Here is a 22,840-nt window from a genome sequence, read left to right as displayed (position 1 = left end):
CCTGGTGGGCCATGAGAGCTATTTATGAAAGGAGGCTCATGATCAAAGGACATTTGCCAGCAGAGTTTTATAAGGCACACAGAGGGCTGGTGAGCATTTGGATGTTTCCAATGCCCTTGAGAAAGCTGGTTTTTCCACGAAGCAGCTTTGCTTGCTATAAAACAGAGCTTATAGCAACAACCTCACCACTACCAATAGAAGCACCACACTGGAATCTCTTGCTTTCTCTCAGGGCTCCACATTATTACAGTAGAAGGAATGGATTCTGTCTTAGGTTCCTTTTTTAAAGAAAATAAAGAAAACCTACACAGAAATTCTTCGGGTTAAACCAATCCCTGGAGTAGGAAACAGGACAGACTTGCTAAGAATAATTATTATCCATCTCCTGGGCTCGGGAGGCTCACCTACCCAGAGCACAGGGAAGAAAACCCACTAGGACAAAATCTGGACTCTTTCCAACGGAAATAAAGTTGGAGGGGAGGGAGGATAGCAGTTTGTTAGGCACCAAGAGTGGCCTAGCACATTCTATGGCAAATTAATAAACCACACTTAAACCAATCTAAGTGTAACTTAGCATGGGAAAACCAGTTCAGTGCACGAAGTGACTGGAGAACGTTAACCAGCAACAACAAGAAGAAACAAAAAGATGTACCCAAAGGAAATTGGAAAGATATAACCCACTTCTTTAAGCAGCAAAATTAGTCCATCAAATAAAAAGCATCTTGTAATCTACCCGTGTATTCATTACTCTCTGATTCCTATGTTGGCTAAATATTTCAAAAGTAAAAACTAATTTATGCCCTGGCCGGTTTGGCTCAGAGTGTCAGCCCGAGGACTGAAGGTCCTGGGTTTGATTCCAGTCAAGGGCACATGCCTTGGTTGCAGGCTAGATCCCCAGCCCCAGGTCAGGGCGTGTGCAGGAGGTAACTAATTGATGTATCTCTCTCACATGGATGTTTCTCCCTCTCTGTCTCCACCTTCTCTTTCACTCTCTCTAAAAATCTTGGGTGAGGATTAAAAAAAAAAAAAAAAGTATTACTTACATATTAGAAATAAAAGACAAAACAAGAAAGGAATAAATGGATCAGTTTCACAGGCTGCCTTTGAAAGGTCTCATGAAACAATATATTCTGCTGTTTACTAACAACAATAAAAATTCCTGATTGCTTAATATTTAATCTGGAAGCCCCAGAGCCCATCCAGAATTCCAGCATAAATATTTAGTGTTGGCATGAGTGTGAAAAGAATGAAGTACTGTACCATGCTACAACATGCATGAACCTGAAAACCATTCATTATATGAAGTGAAAGAAGGCAGACACAAAGGCCACAGCTTGCATGATAAGAAATACCCAGAATATATAAATCCATACAGACAGGAACCAGACTAGTGGTTGTGGGGAAAGGAGATATGTGGGGTGACTGCTTAGTGGGCACATGATTTACATTTGGGGTGATGAAAATGTTTTGTAACTAGGAGAGGTGGTAGTTGCCCATCACCGTTAAAGCACTAAATGCCACTAAACTTTACCTTACAACGGCTAATTTTTTTAAACCTCACTCGAGGACATGCTGAGACAGAGACATCCATGTTAGAGAGTAACATCGATTGGTTGCCTTCCTTACGCTCCCTGACTAGGGATCAAACCTGCAACTCAGGCATGTGCCCTGACTGGAATGGAACCAAGCAACCTTTTGGTGCTCGGGACGATGCTCAACCAACTAAGCCACTCCAGCTGGGCTACAAAAGCTAATTTTATACTATTAATTTTACAGCAAAAAAATAACTGATGAAGCTATAATATGAAATATGCAAATATATAAAGATGTGTTTTGAAGTTTAACCAACCCTGGTCAGTAGTAGTATTTGACTTGCTTCTATACAGTAGACTAGTCTATTATTCTTTCTTTGGTTGGACGTAATTGGGGATCTTCTTCATTATACCCAGCATTCTAAGATTTTAAATGGGAGGTTTTGTACTGAAACTCAGATTAATTCCTACACTACAAATGGAGTTGCCCACCCAGCTTTTTCAGGAGACAGATGAGTTAAGGAGCATTCTGACCTAAATGACAATGAAAGACCCTAGTTCTTTAATGTTATGGAGATCCTGGGGGAAATTCCTTGGTCATTTAGGACCCTCTGACATCACTGTATAAGGCTGTTTTGGCTTCCCACAAGAAAGATGACATAAACAGATTGTTTACTACTGCTGCTGTTTTAAAGTGAGGTTCTACAAGTCTCAGAGTGGTCCTTCCCAGAAGGCAGACCATCTACCTATATTATAAAAGCCTGTGGCCATAACGCTCTAACGCTGAAATGACCAACAACCAGACTCACCAGGAGGTGCACTGATGGGTTCATGGCAGCAGCGGGAGGGAGTCTAAGGTCCCGCGGTGCAGGGGGTCTGGGTCTCGCGCAATTTCGCGTGCTGGGCCTCTAGTATATATATAAAAGCCTAATATGCAAATGGTGGAACAACCAAACAACCAGTCGCTAGGAAGCGCACAGGGAATATGGCGGGCATTGGCAGCAGGCGGCGGAACATGGCGGGCATCAGCTGCAGCGGGATGGTGGAGCAGGTGGGTGGGGGCACCAGACCAAGGCAGGGTGCTGGTTGCTGCCATCGTGGCGAGCCTCTGGTGGTTACTGAAAATTCTTTGCTCCTGTGAACCACCGCCCCACCAGGTGCTTGCTCCTGCTGCCGGCGCCAGCCCCGATCACTCAGCGCCATCAGCAGGTGTGAGCGGCGGCTCCCGGCCCAAATTGCCCCTGAGGGCTTCTCCACCTCCCCCCTGCTCCTGAGGGGCGATCAGGGCAGCAGCTGCCACTAGCACCTGCTGACGGCACTGGCCCTGCTCGCACCCACTGCTGGTGCCAGCCCAATCGCTTCACGCTGTCAGCAGGTGCGAGTGGGGCCGACACCATCGGTGCGTGAAAGCAGTGGTGGCAGGGGATGGCTGCCGGCAGACAGGGAACCAGGGGCCGCGGCGGGAGGAGCTGGGCGGGGGCGCGGAGGATGGTGCGAGACCCACCCCTGTGCCCACCGCAGCCTCTCGGCCCACAGTTCCTTTCAAGATGCATGAATTTGTGCGCTGGGCCCCTAGTATGGTATAAGGTAACAAGGGAAAAAGAACAACTAATGCGTGCAATTTTGTATTCAATTTAATTTTGCGTTAAATTTTATATTAAAACCCCGTAATTAAAACTCCATCTTTGTCTAGAAATTTTACTTGTTTGCAAATTTTTAGATGTGGTAACCCAGTTCTTGCAATGTCCCAGAATCTCTGCCCCGAGCAAAGTAATGAAAGGAGCTGTACATCCTCCCCTGTGGTATGGAAGCTGGCTGGGGCTCGGGCAGCTTCATGTCGCTGCAAAGATGGAGCAGACGCAAGCAGTTCTGGGGCCCCTGAGTATTTTGATATTGAGATCCTCATCTTTAGGGAAATATACTGGAATCAGCAGTACAGGCAACAGTCAGGTACTGCGAGGCACTTCAGAGTGTGGGATAAAGGGAATGAAGCCCAGCTGACATGGCTCAGCGGTTGAGCATTGACCTATGAACCAGGAGGTCATGGTTCGATTCCCAGTCAGGGCACATGCCTGGGTTGCGGGCTTGATCCCAAGTGGGGGGCATACAGGAGGCAGCCCATCGATGATTCTCTCTCATCAATGATGTTTCTCTCTCTCTCCCTCTCCCTTCCCCCTCTGAAATAAATAAATAAATAAACATATATATATATTAAAAAGGGAATGCAAAAACCGTTTTCATGGGTGTCTGTCACTTATTGTTCTAAAACTGCTACAACACTGGGGCTAAAAGAGAGATAACTCCATTTCTGACAGATTCTAATACATTTATAAAATATGAAGCATAGATATTTCATTAGTGAATGACATGAATTCTTTTAAAATGTACATATGTATTTGAAGTCATACTCTTTTGAAGTATAACCATGTTAACTTTACTGTATTAGAATACTGGTTGATAATTCCTGAAAATGCTTTAAGTGGAAACCGCCACTGAGGTAAACTGCCTATAATTCCATGTCAGTACTATTTATTTAGGAAAATTATATAAAACTCTCTAAAACTGAATAGCATTTAAATTTATCTGCAACAAATTCTTTATAAAATCGCAGTTTTTATCTACTACCTATATTTTTCTAACATAATGAACATTAAAATGAGAAAATTTTATTCATATACCACTGTGTTACACTGTCATTAACGTTAAAATTCTTCACTATGAAGAGTGGAGCGAGATAGTTGGTTAATATATTAAATTCCCTATCAGCTATCCCCATTCAGGGCACCTAAGACCATCACACGAGCACTTTGAGTATCACTAAACTGTGCCAGAGGCTCATCAACTCAAGGATGTTGGAAATATATATTTTTTTTATGTTGAAATGAGGAGGGGTTCAAAGTATGTGGATGGCTAGAAGGTCCTTGCATAAAAAGAAGACAAAAATGTGGCTACTCCAGCAGCCAAACACCTTTGGAATAGAGGCTCCGAATAGAATTTCATTTGGTTCTTTGTTCCTCTCAGTGAGGCTTCTGCTGCCTGAACTGATTACGCCAGCTGATCGCCCTGTCAGAATATTTCATGGAAGGTGCTTACTAGGATGGCGAAAAAAGACACAAAGCAGGGAGGGACTTTACTATTCTTACAGAAATAGGTTAAGTGACTGTTCCTGTACCCACTTACTAACAGAGTGTGTGTGCGGCAGAGTTCAGTCTTGGACTTGCTTTCGTGCTACCTGGTAGCAAGGCTGTGTGGAAGGAAAATATGGGTCACAAAGGCGAAGGCCCAAACTGGCTTGTCTCAGCTTCCAACATAACTAAAAAGCACTTCATAAGGCCAGTGACATGGGCACCATGCTTTGAAACACGCCAAATTAAATCTTACATTTAAAAAAAGCGACTTTTAAATCTAACAAAGTAAACAATTATGGCTGCAAACTGACTCTCAGATGAGTGGCTGGTGTACAAAAGTAGTAGCACGCCATCTCCCAGTCAGAACAATTATACAAACAGGCTTGGAGTGTGTCCTGTTTCATTTCTTCTCAGAAGCACCTTTTTTTAATTTTTATTTTATTTATTCTTTTAATTTTTTTTTTTTACAGAGAGGAAGGGGAGGGATAGAGAGTTAGAAACATCGATCAGCTGCCTCCTGCACACCCCCTACTGGGGATGTGCCCGCAACCAAGGTACATGCCACCGACCGGAATCGAACCTGGGACCCCTCAGTCCGCAGGCCGACACTCTATCCACTGAGCCAAACCAGTCAGGGCGCAGAAGCACCTTTTAAACCACACTTGAACAGCTCTGAAACTGGGAGGCTTCTCACATCGCGTCGCATTTTATGATCGCTGTCCACCAGGTGGCGGTTGTGGTGTCATTTGTATTACCTGTGTATTCTCATTTGTCAGAAGCACAGTGTGTCAATAGCTTAGAATAAAACCCCAGAGGGAAAAAAAAGCAAGCACACGTTTACCAATGCTTGTGGGGTGAAGGCCCTCAGCAACATCTCAGAGGCAGGAATCAAAATTAGGCTAGGACTCTCCTCGGCTGTGACAGTTTCTCAGACGTTCCTTGCTTTTTAATTCAAGTGTTTATGTACAATGTCTTTAGACTGAATTTAGCTCAGTTCCACAGTTACTTAGGTCAGCACCTTGTTGCCCATGTCTTCACGTAAGGTTGTACCATAAATCTGTAGAAGAGTCTTTTGTCACAGTCTGAATTCCATCCTGGGATCCCTTGATTTCCTAAATGATTTTTTATTTAATTTATTTATTTAAAATATATTTTTACTGATTTTTAGAAAGAGAGAAAGAGAGGAATAGATAGAAACATCCATGAGAGAGAAACACCTTCTCTGCACGCCCCCTACTGGGGATCAAGCCCGAAACCCAGGCATGTGATCTGACTGGGCATTGAACCAGTGACCTCTTGGTTCATGGGTTGATGCTCAACCACTGAGCCACACTGGCCGGGCCCTAAATGATTTTTTACATTTGCAAAGGGGTTTCACTCCTTTTGTTGTAAAGGTCATTGGGTTTTGACAAATACGTAGTGTCAAGTAACCACAAATACAGCATCACACAGAACAGTTTCACCACCCAAAAGTCCCCTGTGCTTCACTGTTCAACCCTTCTTCCCTCCCCCGAACCCCCTGAGCCTTTTATTGTCTGTCTCTATAGTTTGCTATTCCAGAATGTCTGTGGGAATCCTACACAAGGCAGACTTTTTAGACTGGCTTCTTTCCTTTAGCAATGTGCATTCAATACCCACCTGTGTTTCTTTGTGGCCTGGCCATTTCTTTTTCCTGCTGAATAATATTCCATTATATGGATGTGCCACTGTTTGTTTATCCAGCCACCTAGTAAAGGATAGCATCTTGGCTGCTTCTAGTTCTGGCCATTGTGAATCAAGCTGCTACAAATATTCATGTGCAAGTTTCTGTGTGGATGTAAGTTGTCAACTCATCTGAGTACATACCAAGAATCCTGATTGCAGGATGGTACGGTAAAACTAGGCTTAGCTTTTTAAGAGACTGCCAAGTGACCTACCAATTTTGTATTCCCACCAGCAATGAGTGTGGGTTCTTGTTGCTCCACAATATTGCCAGCAAACGGTATGGTCAGTTGTTTGGATTTTAGCCATTCCAATGTGTGTAGCGGTATTTCATTGCTAAGTTAATTTGTAGTTTCCCAATGATAAATATGCTGAGCATCTTTTCATATGCTTATCAGCCATCTGTATATTTTCTTTGGTGAGGTGTCTGGTTAAATCTTTTGCTCATCATTTTAATTGGATTGTTTGTTTTCTTACTGTTGAGTAAAGACATTTTTAATCAGGGCAGTATGGTTTTTTGGTGTGTGTGTGTTCAGATTTACAAAACTTACTAGAGAATAAATTGACACCATCTAACTCAACAAAAGTGGAACCAATAGCAAACTATTTGAGTCTCTGGCTTTTTCTCCCTTTAAAAGCAGCACATAAAACTGAACAACCCAAATGTCACCAAATTATGGAGAAATGATGAAAGAAATTAAGGTACATACATAGAAACAGTGTACCACAGAGCTTTTAACATGCTCATTATAAATTCTGACCACATTTTGGCTTTAGGGTTGTACTATTTAAAATATGAGCCATGTAAAGGACACAGCTGCCCACTATCAGGGCTTTGGCAAATATCCATGTTCATTTTCATACCTCAGTCAAGCTTAATGATACAGAGGGCAAGCTAGTTAACTGAGACGTTTTCTCAAGTGGTATTGGCCATTTTATTTGGAGATGTGGCTAATAACAATTTAAAGGGAATTAACTTCTCTATTTTCAATAGGAATTATAACTGCATTCAAGGAGTCGATGTGAAAGAAGCATTCAACCAAGGGTAAAAAAAAATCAATTAAAGAGCTTTTCTCACTTTCTCCTTGTGTGAATTATTTTGAGAAGAAAAACCTTTAGCATGAGTATGTATTTACTGCTATTTTATAGGGTGTTTGACCCAACCAGAAATAAAACTGTTTCTACTGTCCCCATTTTTAAATGCCTCCTCCCTTTCATAACCACCAAAACCAATTATATAAGTACACCTTAAACTTCCCCAATGTTACATGACAAAATGTATTTAATTTAAAAAATTAAGGTTCCTTTCCCAAATGAGAATAAAACACGTTTTGGGGTTTAACACTCAAATCCTCATCCCGTAGTATTCTTGATAAATAGATTAAATATTTGTTTGTTTGATGTTTTTTTTTTTAAATCACAGGTACTCCCAATTTTTTTATTTCAAATGTAAAAAAGCACTCAGTTCTTGCATCATTCTGCTTCTGCCAAACCTCTCCAGAAGTCTGCACCACGCATGCCACTAAAACTGCTTCCTCAAAGGGCAATCGATAGTCTCGTCATTGCTACATCAATGGTCTCTGCTTCTTTCTCATCCCTTTGATGTCTACCCAGCTTTTGACAACTGAAAATCTTTACATCCTTGGCTTCCACAACACTGACTTCTCCTGAGTTCAGACCTGAGCTCTCTGCACTAATGTTCTGACTTACCTCATGAGCTGCACCGTGACTCGTGTCCCTTAAGCACAGGCATTTCTCCAAGATTCTGGTTCCAGTCCCCACCATTTTCTGCAATAGGTATGACGGCAACAGCATCACCCAGCACAACGGAAACGTATGAGCACCAATGTGCCTTATGCCGTATCTTCACGTATCATATAGTTCATCCTACACACGTGGGGCCTTCCCATGAGCCCTTTGGTGCCTAAACATACTCCGCCATTCTGGGCAATCTACCGCTTCAGTCAAGCGCTCTTCCCCTTTCCACAAGTACACTGTATTCCAAATGCCTTCTCCTCTCGTCTACCATCATCGCTTCAGCGTTTTAGAACAGGGCTTGTTATAGAGATGTTTATGGAGCACAGGGTAGAATATTTATTGCACAAATGATTGGAAAACTCACACAGATCGCATCTCTCTCTTTTTAAAAAAATGTATTTTTATTGATTTCAGAGAGAAAGGGAGAGGGAGAGAGAGATAGAAATATCAATGATGCGAATCACTGACTGGCTGCCTCCCGCACACCCTCTACTGGGGATTGAGTTGGAAACCTGGGCACGTGTCCTTGACCGGAATAGAACCCAGGACCCTTCAGTCCGTAGGCTGATGTTCTATCCACTGAGCCAAACCAGCGAGGGCCCATCTCTTTTTTGAGATAGGTTGGGCTACAATAAAAAATAGACTATTGGCCCTGGCCAGTTCGCTCAGTGGTTAGAGTGTTGGCCTGTGGACTGAAGGGTCATGGGTTTGATTCCTGGTTAAGGGCTCGTGCCTTGGTTGCAGGTTTGATCCCCACACTGTCGAGGTGCAAGCAGGAGGCTATCAATAGATGTGTCTCTCTCTCACATCAATGTTTCTCCCCCACCAGCCTCTCAAAAAAAAAAAAAAAAATCCTCAGGTGAGGATTTAAAAACATATACACTGGTTTAGAGTAGTAGATCATGTGTTTTACCTTTTGCTGAGAAGATTTCTATAAGAAAGCAATATAAATAAATCCAAGAATGCTAAACTCAAAGTTATACAACCTTTTCGAGTACATCTTACTTATATAAAAGATGGGGACTAACTGTTAAAATTACCATTTTATCTTTGGAGATACAAATTTAGACAGAAACCCAAACCCAACACTTTGAGCTATAATGAGATCTATTAGATGAACTTGGTTCTTCAGTACCAATTGGTCAGAACAGACTTTTTTAAACTTGTTAGATAATTTGAGTTCTTTAAAATTGCTAAATAAATTTTAGAGTGGGTCTCAGGGATTAGGATTTGTCCTTTATATGACTTACGACATATTTTCAGAAGAATATGGATATATGGTTTCAAATACAAAAATGCTTTACAAAATTTTAAATGTAATTTGAAGTAGGGTTGGGTGGATGTTGTTATCTCAACTTCTTATGTGCAACCCACACATGTGGCTAAAATTTCAGTTGTGGACATGTCAGAGTCCCTATTACCCTGGCCATCTCTGCATGTGAGAGAGCACTAAACAGTAAATAGTTACTCAATATCTGGATTCTGTTATAGCTTCTGTATTATCTATAATTCATAACATAGTTTTGTATTTCACACAAACATTTTCTGACTAACCTAAACAAGCTTAAACTGGCAGGGATTCCAAGTATTGCAAAAGAAAAAACAGTTTTTAGTAAGCACACAAATTCTAGAAGACAAAAACAAAACAAAAAAAGAAGAAGAAGAAAATACACTGGCTTTTAAATGAAAGCCAGCATCTATCCAGAGGAAGGAGGAGGGAGAAGGAGAAGGAGGAGTAGGGGGGAAGTGAGGGGGGGGGAAGTGAGGTGAGGAGGAGGAGGAAGAAGAGGAGGAGGAGGAGGAGGAGGAAGAAGAAGAGGAGGAGGAGGAGGAGGAGGAGGAGGAGGAGGAGGAGGAGAAAAAATACACTGGCTTTTAAATGAAAGTCAGCATCTATCCAGAGGAAGGAGGAGGGAGAAGGAGAAGGAGGAGTAGGGGGGAAGTGAGGGGAGGAGGAAGAGGAAGAAGAGGAGGAGGAGGAGGAGGAGGAAGAAGAGGAGGAGGAGGAGGAGGAAGAAGAGGAGGAGGAGGAGGAGGAGGAAGAAGAGGAGGAGGAGGAGGAGGAGGAGGAGGAGGAGGAGGAGGAGGAGAAAAAATACACTGGCTTTTAAATGAAAGCCAGCATCTATCCAGAGGAAGGAGGAGGGAGAAGGAGAAGGAGGAGTAGGGGGGAAGTGAGGGGAGGAGGAGGAGGAAGAAGAGGAGGAGGAGGAGGAGGAGGAGGAGGAGGAGGAGGAGGAGGAGGAGGGGAGGAGGAGGAGGAGGAGGAGGAGAAAAAATACACTGGCTTTTAAATGAAAGTCAGCATAAACAATTCCTGGTTTCCAGCTTCAGATGAGTTCTTAATACCACTTGGCAGGCAACTTTTTAATTTGCTTTCATTCTCCCTTTGGCAGCTATTCTAAAATTTTTAACCCTCCTTAAGCCACCTACCCAATCCCTCCAGTGCCCCCAAGTAAACTTTTGTTGCCCTATAGCTCAAATCTTAACAGAAGTGAAGCCCATTCTTATTTCTTCCTTCAAGTCTTCAGAAGTGGAGATGCCTTCCCTCTGTTCTGTATCTCTGATCTGCCTTCCCAATTTCTCTGGGACCTTGTTCTAACAATTGGTTCTTCCTTTCTTGCAACGTCAATCTCTGCTGTACTGAGCTGCTACTTACCAGCTGAAAAAAATTTAGTTATTCCCATTCTTTGATGCATCTTGTCAATTCATTTCTCTTTTCTTTCTTGGTCCAAAGACTAGCTCCCACTGGTTGGTTGTACTCCACTCCTTCCCACCCCCAATCACTCCTCCACTCACTGTGAAATTATTTCTATCCTCCACACTCATGGTTACTGATGTCTTCCTAATGGACAAATGTCCTCATCGCAGTCCTCCTTAGTCCTCATCCACAGGACTGATGTGTATGTACAGTTATGCTCCTGCTCCTCTCTCTTGGTTTTCCTAATCTCACTCTGGTTCTCTGATACTAACCATTTCTTCTAGGTTTCCTCTGCCCATCACCTAACCATTGGGTTTCCTTTAAGGTTCTATCTTTGATGCTCTTTACACCTACTATTCTTAAGTAATTTAATTCACTCCTCATTTAGTGACTCGTTATTATTCAAAAACAATATTGGTGTTTTAATCACACCTATACATTCCAATCTGCATCTGGCCTAATATTTTTTTCTTGCTCTGCAGAAACCTAAAGATCTAATTTCTGCTATCTCAACAAAAGGAATATCCTATCCATATTTAAGATTCAAAATACCCAAACCTATTTACTCCCAGTTAAACCTGTTTATATCCTAAATTTCTCGTCTCAAATATACCCCAATTGTGGTGAGTAGTCAGCACTCAATGCTACTCTGATCTGTCTTCATTATTTGCCTAAGGCCCCTGTCCCCAAGCACCTCACACCCAATACTTGAGCAGCACTTAAGTAACTGTTCCTTGAAGAGATCTACAAGCCTTAGGTCTCACTGTTCACGGTTTGGAGTGCTATCCACCCCTGCTTAGCATATTCTTAGTCATCCTTCCAAACCCAACACAGACATCATCTGCTCCGGGAAGCCGCCCACACGCTCGCTCGGCTCCGTGGGTAGGAGGAGCTCCGCCCCCTCGCACCGCACACTCCTCTCCTTGTCCTCAGCATGCCCCCGAGGGATGCGACCCTTCTTTGGAGATTTAGGCACCTGGGTCTGGACTTGGTAAATGGTACCATGTATATTTAATTATTTACCAGAAATTACCTCTTTTTAGGCCATATTCCCCTCTACTGGCTGGATTAAAACTGTCTGAGGCTCACCAGAATCTAGCACAGGGAATAAAATATTAAAAACACATAGAGTTCTTCAGGTTAGACATGAAGAATTTGGGAATCACACAGATCTGGGTTTAAATCCTGGTTCTGCTACTTACAAGCTAAGCTCTATGAACTTAAAAGAACCACTCTCAAAAAAATATTTTCTTATTTCTAAAACTAATACCTTTCCCACAGAATACTGTGAGGATTATTTGAGATAACAGATCCTCAATAACCTTTAACATAAGTATATGTAATGTTTGGTGAATTTATGAACATGTTGGCCATGTAACATTTCAAGTCATAAATATTTAAGATTAAAACTAAACATGGGAACACAGATTAAGTTTTCAAAAAGCCATTTATTAATACATTTACTTAAAATTAACATTTTAACAGATGTTTTATATCTTTATTAAAACCAAACTTGAATTTGTTCTCTTTTTACTTTGGTTGGTAAATAGAGCTGCCCTCTATTTAAAATCTTTATAACCTTTACAATAATAGAAAAAAAAGCATGAAATCACTAATTTCTATTTTTTCAAACTCAACATAACAGTTTCAATTACTTTCTCTACTTCACTACTCAGTAATTCTGGTGTTCTACAGTAAAATGAAAAAGTGATCCAAAGACAGACTAAGCTAATAGACATTAGAAAATTAGAAAAAAATAAACAAATATGTAAATTAGATATGAAAGTCATTTGAACTCGACAGCTATTATTATTCAACAGCAACAGCTTAAAGCTAAGCACAAAAATCAAGACCTATCAAACTATCAATAGTAAAACAGTAAGATCATTTATGCTTTTTATTTTATCCTTTTTACCTGTTAATTTTTTTTTAAAATATATTTTATTGATTTTTTACAGAGAGGAAGGGAGAGAGATAGAGAGTTAGAAACATCGATGAGAGAGAAACATCGATCAGCTGCCTCCTGCACATCTCCTACTGGGGATGTGCCCGCAACCCAGGTACATGCCCTTGACCAGAATCGAACCTGGGACCCTTCAGTCCGCAGGCCGACGCTCTATCCACTGAGCCAAACCGGTTTCGGCACCTGTTAATTTTTTAATAAAACAATAAGCATGTATAACTTTTTACAATAAACTTTATTCTTGAATTTTTCTGAAAATGCTTAAAATAAGTTGTTAGGTGAAAAGGTAGAATTATAATATTGTATATTCATAATGACTCCAATTAAAGGGTAAAATATGTATTAATTAGGTATACATAATGAAGAAAAAGGCAACATGCAAAAAATATTCTTAGTTTCTCTGGTAGGTGAAATTACTAGTAGTTTCTGTTGCCTTATTTATACTTTTCTGTATTTTCCAATTTCTTCATAATGACCTAGTATTACTTTTTAAAAAATAACAGCTTTTTTGGATTCAGATACCATAGAATTCAGCATTAAAGTATACAATTCAATGGTTTTTGATATATTCATAAAAATTGTACAATCATTACCACAATCAAATTTAGAACATTTTCATAACTCAAAAGAAAACCTGCATCCGATAAGCAGTCACTCCTCATCACGCATCCCCTCAGCCCCCCCGGCATCCTCAATGAATTTATCTTCTGCCTCTATGGATTTGCCTATTCTGGGCATTTAATACAAGTGGAATCATACAACATGTAGTCCTTTATGAATGCTTTATTTTACTTAACATGTTTTCTGGGTTCATTCATGGTGTAGCACGTATGAACACTTCGTTTCTTCTTGTCACCACACAACATTCTATTGTATGAATATACTGCATTTTATTCACCCATTTATGAGTTGTCATTTGAGATGTTACTGATACCGTTGTAATTAGCTAGTTATTAATAATAGAAAAGGAGCAAGAGGAAGGCCAGAGGTTATAGCATAGCCATTTGAGCAGCTTCACCAGGAAGCTGAAACTTTACATTCTCCAGGGAACCACCGGCCCATTCCCTGCAAACCTCTGGGGGAAGGGACTAGACAAAGGGAGATGTGCGCATGTGCGGTGAAGTTGGGGTGGCACAGGAAAGATGCCTGTCAGTCAAACCTGGGAACGGAGATCATGGGCCAGAGGTGGCAGGGCCACTACAAGCACATGAAAATTTGGGAATACAGTTACCTAATCAAGACCATGTTTTTTAACAGAAGAAAACATTACCTAGATTCAAATTTGTTATAACAAAAATTATAGTTTGTAGGAGGAAACCCCCCCGAATATATTGTTTTCTCTTAAAATTACTTAAAAATATATGCTATAACTACAACAGTAGAGGAGGAATTTGGCATTTAATGTTAAATCACTCCTCAGTTACCTAAAAATAACTGAAATGTGCAATACAGTAACACTGAGTCTTATGAAGTTCAAGTATTTGTTTTGTCATACGCTAGATAGTGGGTATATATGGGTATCCCACTCATATCCTTTGTGTACGTGTAATATTTTTACAATATTATTTTATAATTTTTAAGTATTAAAGAGAAAAAGTACACAATGTAATCTTCCTCCATGAGCGCTAAAAAACAAGTGAAATGTGCTAAGCTTCATGTTAATGTCTAGAATTGCATCAATAACTATCAAATATCATTGTTAAAATCTATAAACAGATCAATTCTTTGATTATAAGAAAAATTCCTGCTTCCTTATAAACTCTTTAGGGAAGTGAGGAAAAGGAGTGAAAATGAGGTCTCTGACCACCCAGGAAACAGATAACGCTGATAAAGTTTCCCAATGTTCACATCCTCTGCCCTATAATCTCTACTTGTTTATATAGAATGATTTCTACACCAGTTCCTAAGATTAAGTTATCCATACCCCAGATGGATTTTGCTGGTGAGCTGTTAACTACTGCAATTCTCTCCCTTTCTTGCCATAAGCAACTTGTCCTCAAAGGAAAGATATGTTTCTGAAATACTTATCAAATCACTTTTAGTAAACAAATCATAGTTTCTCATTGATTTAAAGTGTCAAAAAGCTAGTTTCACAGGAAGCGTACTGGAGAAGATAATGTACAACATCCATGGGCCTAACGATAGTATTCAAGGTGTTTTTCCAATACCGACCCATGTGCCCATTCAATTTCTGAAAACTGAACAAACCACTAAATTTTCATGTCCTTGTCATTTCACATTATCAGCTCATTTAAGGAGGTTATATAATGAAGTCTAATAATTTAAGTGTGTTTCTTAAATAATAAGAGTATGAAAGGGTTTTGTTAAAGAAAAATATTTAGCCCAAAGCAATCTATAAATTCAACACACTTCCCATTAAATACCAATGGCATATTTCACAGACCTAGAACGAACTGTCCAAAAATTCATCTGGAATAAAAAACGACTCCGAATAGCTGCAGCGATCCTGAGAAAGAACAAAGTAGGTGGGATCTCAATACCAGATATTAAGCTGTACTACAAAGCCACTGTTCTCAAAACTGCCTGGTACTGGCACAAGAACAGACATATAGATCAATGGAATAGAATAGAGAGCCCAGAAATCAGCCCCAACCAATACGCTCAATTAATATTTGACAAAGGAGGCAAGAACATACAATGGAGTCAAGATAGTCTCTTCAATAAATGGTGTTGGGAAAATTGGACAGATACATGCAAGAAAATGAAACTAGACCACCAACTTACACCATACACAAAAATAAACTCAAAATGGATAAAGGACTTAAATATGTGATGGGAAACCATACAAATACTAGAAGAATCCAAAGGCAACAAAATCTCAGACATATGCCGAAGCAATTTCTTCACCGATACAGCTCCTAGGGCATTGGAAACTAAAGAGAAAATAAACAAATGGGACTACATCAAAATAAAAAGTTTCTGCACAGCAAAAGAAACCATCAACAAAACAACAAGAAAGCCCACTGTGTGGGAAAACATATTTGCCAATGCTATCACTGATAAGGGTTTAACCTCCAACATTTATAGGGAACTCATACAACTCAACAAAAGGAAGATAAACAATCCAATCAAAAAATGGGCAAAGGACCTAAATTGACACCTTTTAAAGAGGACATTCAGAAAGCCAAAAGACATATGAAAACATGCTCAAAGTCGCTAATCATCCGAGAGATGCAAAGCAAAACAACAATGAGGTACCATCTCACACCTGTCAGACTGGCTATCATCAACAAATCAACAAACGACAAGTGCTGGAGAGGATGTGGAGAAAAAGGAACACGTGTGCACTGCTGGTGGGAATGCAGACTGGTGCAGCCACTATGGAAGACAGCATGGAGTTTCCTCAAAAAACTACAAATGGAACTCCCATTTGACCCTGTGATCCCACTTCTAGGAATATATCCCAAGAAACCAGAAACACCAATCAGAAAGGATATATGCACCCCTATGTTCATAGCAGCACAATTCACCATAGCTAAGATCTGGAAACAGCCTAAGTGCCCATCTGTAGATGAATGGATTAGAAAACTGTGGTACATCTACACGATGTAATACTATGCATCTGTAAAAAAGAAGGAACTCTTACCATTTGCAACAGCATGGATGGAACTAGAGAGCATTATGCTAAGTGAAATAAGCCAGTCAATGAAGGAAAAATACCACATGATCTCACTCATTTCTGGATAATAAAGACCATTATAAACTTATAAACAAAAATAGATACAGAGGCAGAGCTGCCTCGAACAGACTGTCAAACTACAGCAGGATGGCCGGGGAGGGTGGGAGGGCAGGAGGGGGGTGGGTAAGAGATCAACTTGTATGCATGCATATAAGCATAACCAATGGACATAAGACACTGGGGGGTAGGGGAGGCCAGGGGATTGTCAAGGGCGGGGGAAAAAAAAGGAGACATATGTAATACTCTTTTGTAATACTTTAAGCAATAAAAATAAATAAATAAATAAATAAATAAATAAATAAATAAATAAATAAAATATTTAGTTCAATAAGCATTTAGTGAGTACCAACTGTGTGTTAGGCATTGCTAAATTCTACTAATTTAAAAGCTCATATTTCACTAAATGTGATTTTATTTATTTAAAATTGTATAGTGATAAAAACAAATTTGAGGTATTTCTTTAGCCAAAATACTTACCACTTTGTCGACCAGGCCCCAAACAGCTGGAATATGCAGATATTTAGCCATTACTCTATTTATGAAAGTTGACTAAGCAATTGAGAGTTTTCCAACACTGTATCATTTATACATTCTGGTTTAAACAATCTATTATTATAAAAAGAATCCAAGTATATAATTATTTATAAATCGGCACCCATCTCTGACTCTAGTATTACAAATAGAAATTTATTTTTAAAATAAATTTTATTGATTTTTTTTACAGAGAGGAAGGGAGAGGGACAGAGAGTTAGAAACACTGATGAGAGAGAAACATCGATCAGCTGCCTCCTGCACACTTCCTACTGGGGATGTGCCCGCAACCAAGGCACATGCCTTTGACCGGAATCGAACCCGGGACCTTTCAGTCCGCAGGCCAATGCTCTATCCACCGAGCCAAACTGGCTAGGGCTCAAATAGAACTTTAAAAAATGTTTAATACAGAAAAAACATAAATTTTTTAAAAATAAAAAGACAAACATTGAACATCTACTTTGTGACTATACATCATGCTAGGTTCTTTATATAAAATTCAATACTCATAAATATAGAAGATATATAGATATATATATATATTGATATTTCTGTTTACTATGAAAACAGACAAGTCATAATAGACTAAATATATTAGAAAATAACTTTTAGTTAAAATTATTAAATTAGCTTTTCTAAAGAGTCATAGGTCCACCTGGAAGGTTATATAATAAGGGTTTATATAAGGGCCTGCCTGGAAAGCAAGTTTCAGAAGGTATATAGATAACGGAAGAATGCAGTCTTTTAAGCAAGAGACCACCTGGCCATAGTCATACAGACCCGAACAGAACGTTGTCAGAAGCTGAATAAATCGGATTGCTGAAGCTTGCATAGCAACTGACCAATCAACAGAGCTCATAACCCTGACCCCTTAACTCATGATTTTTGCCCTTAAAAGCCCCAAATTGTTAAGACATAGGGGAGTTCGGGCTTTAAGCTATCCAGCTTCCTATTCTTGCTTAGCACTCTGCAAATAAAACAACTCTAATTTCTCCACTGCAGAACTCGGGTTTAGTGTTTGGCTCTGCTGTGCAGCGGGAGGGGCAAATCATTCGATTACACTACTGAAAACAAAGAGAATAGAGAAATGAAGATACTTAATGGTAAAAACCAGAACTCAGGTCCACTAGATTATAAATAAGTGATCACTTATTTCCCATTACAAACTATATTTTAAAAATTAATTTCTCTACAGGAGTAATCTAGGAGTAACTTTAAGAGAATGAATGGAAACTTGTGAGAATTATTAAACCTTTACATGGTAATCATGTGCCCCAAATTCTTCACATAGTATTCACTGCCTACACTTGTAGAGTAGGGGTTTTCAAAAATGCTAATTTTAGCTTATATCACTATTACTAAATCTAATCATGCCCTTTATATCCTATTTACATTGTAATTCTAAGATTGTTCTTGTAAATGAAAAAAGAACTGAGGCAGTTTTCTGGAAAATATAAGCAAATCCACCATTCTTTTCTCACCCAGATTTTATAAGAGTTGATATTCAGAATTAATAAAAAGACTTGATAAAATTTTAATATCATGTACTGTTTTTTTCTTTGCAAAAGTAAAGCATATTCCAGAGAAAACTAAGTTCTAGAATAAAGTTCTGAACCGGTTGTTTAAGGCCAAGAAGTTGTACTATAAAAAGCCCTTACGGCCCATTATTCCCCAAACCTACATGACTACAGATCTCATTTTGAAATAAGATCTTGGGATCTTCAAGCATTATTTAACTTCATAAAATTTGGGAAATAAATGCTCCTTCATTGGCAAATGTTACGTTAAATACGTGAGCTGAATAACGTAATGATTTAGAAATGAACAAAATATACAGTTGTGTACTTAATTTTTACAGACCTGGCAAAGAAATCCTTGTCATAAGTAATATTTCTCTTCATATCCCCTCTCCTTTCATTTTTCCAATATTTCTCAATATTTTTTTCTACAAACTGCCATTGTTTATCTTTTTAATTGAGTACACTGGACATAAAACATTGGTAAATTTAAGGTATACAACATGCCACCTTGATATATTTACACTAGAGGCCTGATGAACAAAATTCGTGCACTGGGGGAGGGGGGTGTCCCCCCTCAGCCCGGCCTGTACCCTCTCGCACTCCGGTACCCCTTGCTCCTTACCGCTGCCGTGGAGGTGGAAGAGGCTCCTGCCACTGCCACTGCGCTTGCCAGCTGTGAGTCAGGCTTCTGGCTGAACAGCACTCCCCCTGTGGGAGCGCACTGGCCACCAGAGGGCAGCTCCTGCATTAAGCGTCTGCCCCGCTGGTGGTCAGTGCACATCATAGCAACCGGTCATTCTGGTCATTCCGCCATAACGGTTGCTTAGGCTTTTATTACATAGATACTGTTATATATATAGTCTTTGCACCTTTATTTATTAAATTATATAATTATAGTACAAAATTGCTGTCTGGTTATTTAGCGACTATTGAATATCTATGATTAGAGGTAAATGGGACTAAATACGTAAGAGAAAAACAATGTCAAGTATAATTTTGCCATGAAAATTTCATTATTATCCATAGTTTAGAATAAATGTGGGGGGAGTGGGGGAATTTAAAAAAATCTGTCATACTTTAATTACATACTATACATGAAATATGTATTTCTAATAAATTAGTTTCAAAGACCACAGAGGGACTTACACATTTGAAATTTTTTTAATTAAAAATAAGAAAGCAGTTGATAAGATTCTGTAAAAGCAATACTTGTGTTTCCCCACCCCCCCAGCAGCTATCTGTGAATAACTTATGGCACCTCATAAATCTTTGCAACAGTCCAAGAAATAATCTCATTACTTTAGAAACCTTAAATAAACCTATTACCATGGTAAAATAATACATTAAAAAATGGAAGTAAACGAAGTGTGCATGCTGCCCAAGGTCACACAAGTGAGTCAGTATTTAGAAGTAGGAATAGATTTCTTGAGTATTATCACCTAGTTCTCATCTCTGTTAACCCTCCCTTTTCACGAATATACAAACTGAGTATACACCCACTTCCTTCTCATGTGCCAATCCTAGAAAATGGCATAGAGGGGGCAGTTCACAAAATAAAGATATTTCAGGAAACCATCACATAATTGCCTGGCAATTGAAGGCACCGAGCTTTTAGTATTCTCTTCCTATTCCTCCCACTCCTCTACATTATTTTTTCTAGAACTCTTTAAAGCACCTCAAATTCCCTACCTGACTTCTTGTTTCAAATACTATTTCCCCCCAAGGAAATAAATATGTTAATTTTTGCTTCCTTCAAATCTCCAAAAACACAAGGATTTAGCTCAAGCAGAGTATGCAATTTTAATTTCCAAGAGAATACCCTGAAGATTTGGTTGCCAAGTTTGTACGTTAAAAATATATTTAAAAAATCATGTTCATTACAAAGTAATATGTAGATTTTAAATATCACTTGATACTATGAGAATATAATATGGGGAAAAATACACAAGATCTCCCTCACTTTAACTTCATGAACATTTTGGATAATAAAAATAATAAAAATAATCACAAAACATTTAAATAAAATTATCTCCCTAGTAATCACCATAATATGAGCTCAAGGGAAGTAAGAGCCCAAAACAGCAAAACTATTATTGTGCTCTAAACACTTCTGAAGCTAATTCAATATCTAAAAATAGAATAAATTATAAATACGAATGCTGAATAATTGTAACATTTTACAAATATGCCGTCAATCTCATTTTACTTTACAGTATTTTAAATGACCAATTATATTACAAAACCAACTTATTTTTGAGCTACCGTTTGAACAATATGTAGCTATTACTACAATATACCCTTTTCACTTTCTTTAAAGAATTCTTGCTCTTATACTAAGTGGGACTTAACCACGACTACTTTTTAGATTTAGCAAAGAAATGTAAAAGCAAACATTATAATTTCATTAAAACACAAGAACAAAAATGCTAACCTGTCCAAACTGACAAATCCTGTATTCCCTCAGCACATAATTCTGCCAGCATTATTCAGCAGCAGTGAACAAATGAAATTTGTGAGGAACATGAAGGAGGTAGCAGCATAGCGATTTATGAACTTGTCACCTCAGAAATGTAAAAATGTACTGAAAATATTTCAAAAGAAAGATCTGGACTGCAGAAACAATTTTCTCCTCATCTCAGCTAAGTTCCTTGCTACATAAAGCTTCAGCTCAGTATAAAACAAGCAGCAGATCTAAGTAAAGACATACACAGCCTTGCTAAGGATTATAAAAGTAGAACAAAACAGCTAATCAACTCACCAAACAGCCTTTTGCTAAGACCTGCGTTCTTCTTTTTATCTTAGGCTTCTGGTTTCCAAGACAAATTACATGCCCTCTAACAGAATGATGACAAAAGGGCACACCATGGTCTCTTTTCTGCTCTCGCCACAAAATAAAACTGGACTACACTGCAGTCTCCAAAAGTACTCCAAAAGTATGAGCATGCTCAGTATCTAATTTAAATGACTTGGTATTTCATCTCGGCATGAGATGGCCTACTTCCCAACAAACTCAGAGAGCTGCAAATTCAATCGAAGATGATTAACTGCAAAACACTACACAGAACCACCAAGTGGTAATTGATTTGTTTTTAACTTCCTGATTTCTGTGGTTCATTTAACTTGATGTGACTGGAAATGATTATTTCTACACTTTTATTAAAATAGATCCTTTGGTTTCAATATTTCACTATGTCAACATTAAGTATTCCAAAAAGTGCTGGCATGAACAGGAGAATTCAGGATATCCAAGATGTGGTCCCCACAAGTAAATCTGACCACTGAAAAACAAAGCAAACTGTAAGCCATTCATATTTCATTTTTAACCCCTTGTCCTGTCCTCTTGCCTATTCAGCAAATAAAACAATTTGCAAACTATCTAGTAGTACTTTAATTTCTCCTTGGGAAATATTAGTAAATATCAGTAAACTGAAATGTTCCGTACCTTTAGTAAAAATGCCCGCTACCTTTAAACCAGTGGTTCTCAACCTTCCTAATGCCACGACCCTTCAACATGGTTCCTCATGTTGTGGTGACCCCCAACCATAAAATTATTTTCGTTGCTACTTCATAACTGTAATTTTGCTACTGTTATGAATCGTAATGTAAATATCTGATATGCAGGATGTATTTTCATTGTTACAAATTGAACATAATTAAAGCATAGTGATTAATCACAAAAAACAATATGTAATTATATATGTGTTTTCCGATGGTCTTAGGCGACCCTATGAAAGGGTTGTTTGACCCCCAAAGGGGTCGCGACCCACAGGTTGAGAACCGCTGCTTTAAATTATAGCAATAGAATATTTCTCATCTATAGCTTATACATAATAAATTATATGCTTATATAACAACAAGCCTCACCCAAATGTTGCTAAAGCTATAAACAGGAATAAATTTTTTTTTGCATTCTGCGAAACAATTTTTACAACACTCAACCAAACAGTTTACATGTGTATGTTTAAGTGATCAACTAATTAATTTTTCTGGTAAGTTGCTGCCAACACTGGAAATGTGGTGAACAAGCTTATCCTCTGCTCTGTGATCATTTCAATGTTCCCGATATAGAAATCTGGCACAGCAGACAGAGCCCCACCAAAACCACCAGACAACTCTTATAAATCCACTTCCCATTTTCACCTTGAGCAGACAAGCAAAAGCAGGAAGTGTTCATACACTCGACACACCAAGCTTGGGAGAGCAAACCGCTGTAGGAGTGGAGCTAACGCATCTTTAAACGGGCCCATATGCTAAGGCATGGCTTTCCTCTCTTAACAACCCTTCCTGGTTACTTCTATCACTTCCC

The 22,840-nt window shown here is 39.1% G+C and overlaps 1 protein-coding gene across 14 annotated transcripts in view; it reads right to left on the bottom strand.

Annotated features, from left to right (window-relative positions):
• The window catches only part of PLEKHA5 (pleckstrin homology domain containing A5), a 220,327-nt gene that overhangs the window by 114,404 nt on the left and 83,083 nt on the right, over positions 1 to 22,840 (bottom strand). Inside the window, exon 4 of one of the 14 annotated variants that reach the window (XM_059682326.1) lies at positions 5,835 to 6,837. The exons of the other annotated variants lie outside the window; for them this stretch is intronic. Coding sequence (XP_059538309.1) covers positions 6,756 to 6,837 — 82 coding nt within the window. The 3' untranslated portion in view covers positions 5,835 to 6,755. Of the gene's footprint in view, positions 1 to 5,834; positions 6,838 to 22,840 lie in introns of those variants that run through there. 14 annotated transcript variants of the gene reach the window in all.

Source organism: Myotis daubentonii, chromosome 2, assembly GCF_963259705.1.
Source record: "Myotis daubentonii chromosome 2, mMyoDau2.1, whole genome shotgun sequence".
NCBI classification, from domain to species: Eukaryota; Metazoa; Chordata; class Mammalia; order Chiroptera; family Vespertilionidae; genus Myotis; species Myotis daubentonii.
This window is presented reverse-complemented; position numbering and strand designations above follow the sequence as displayed.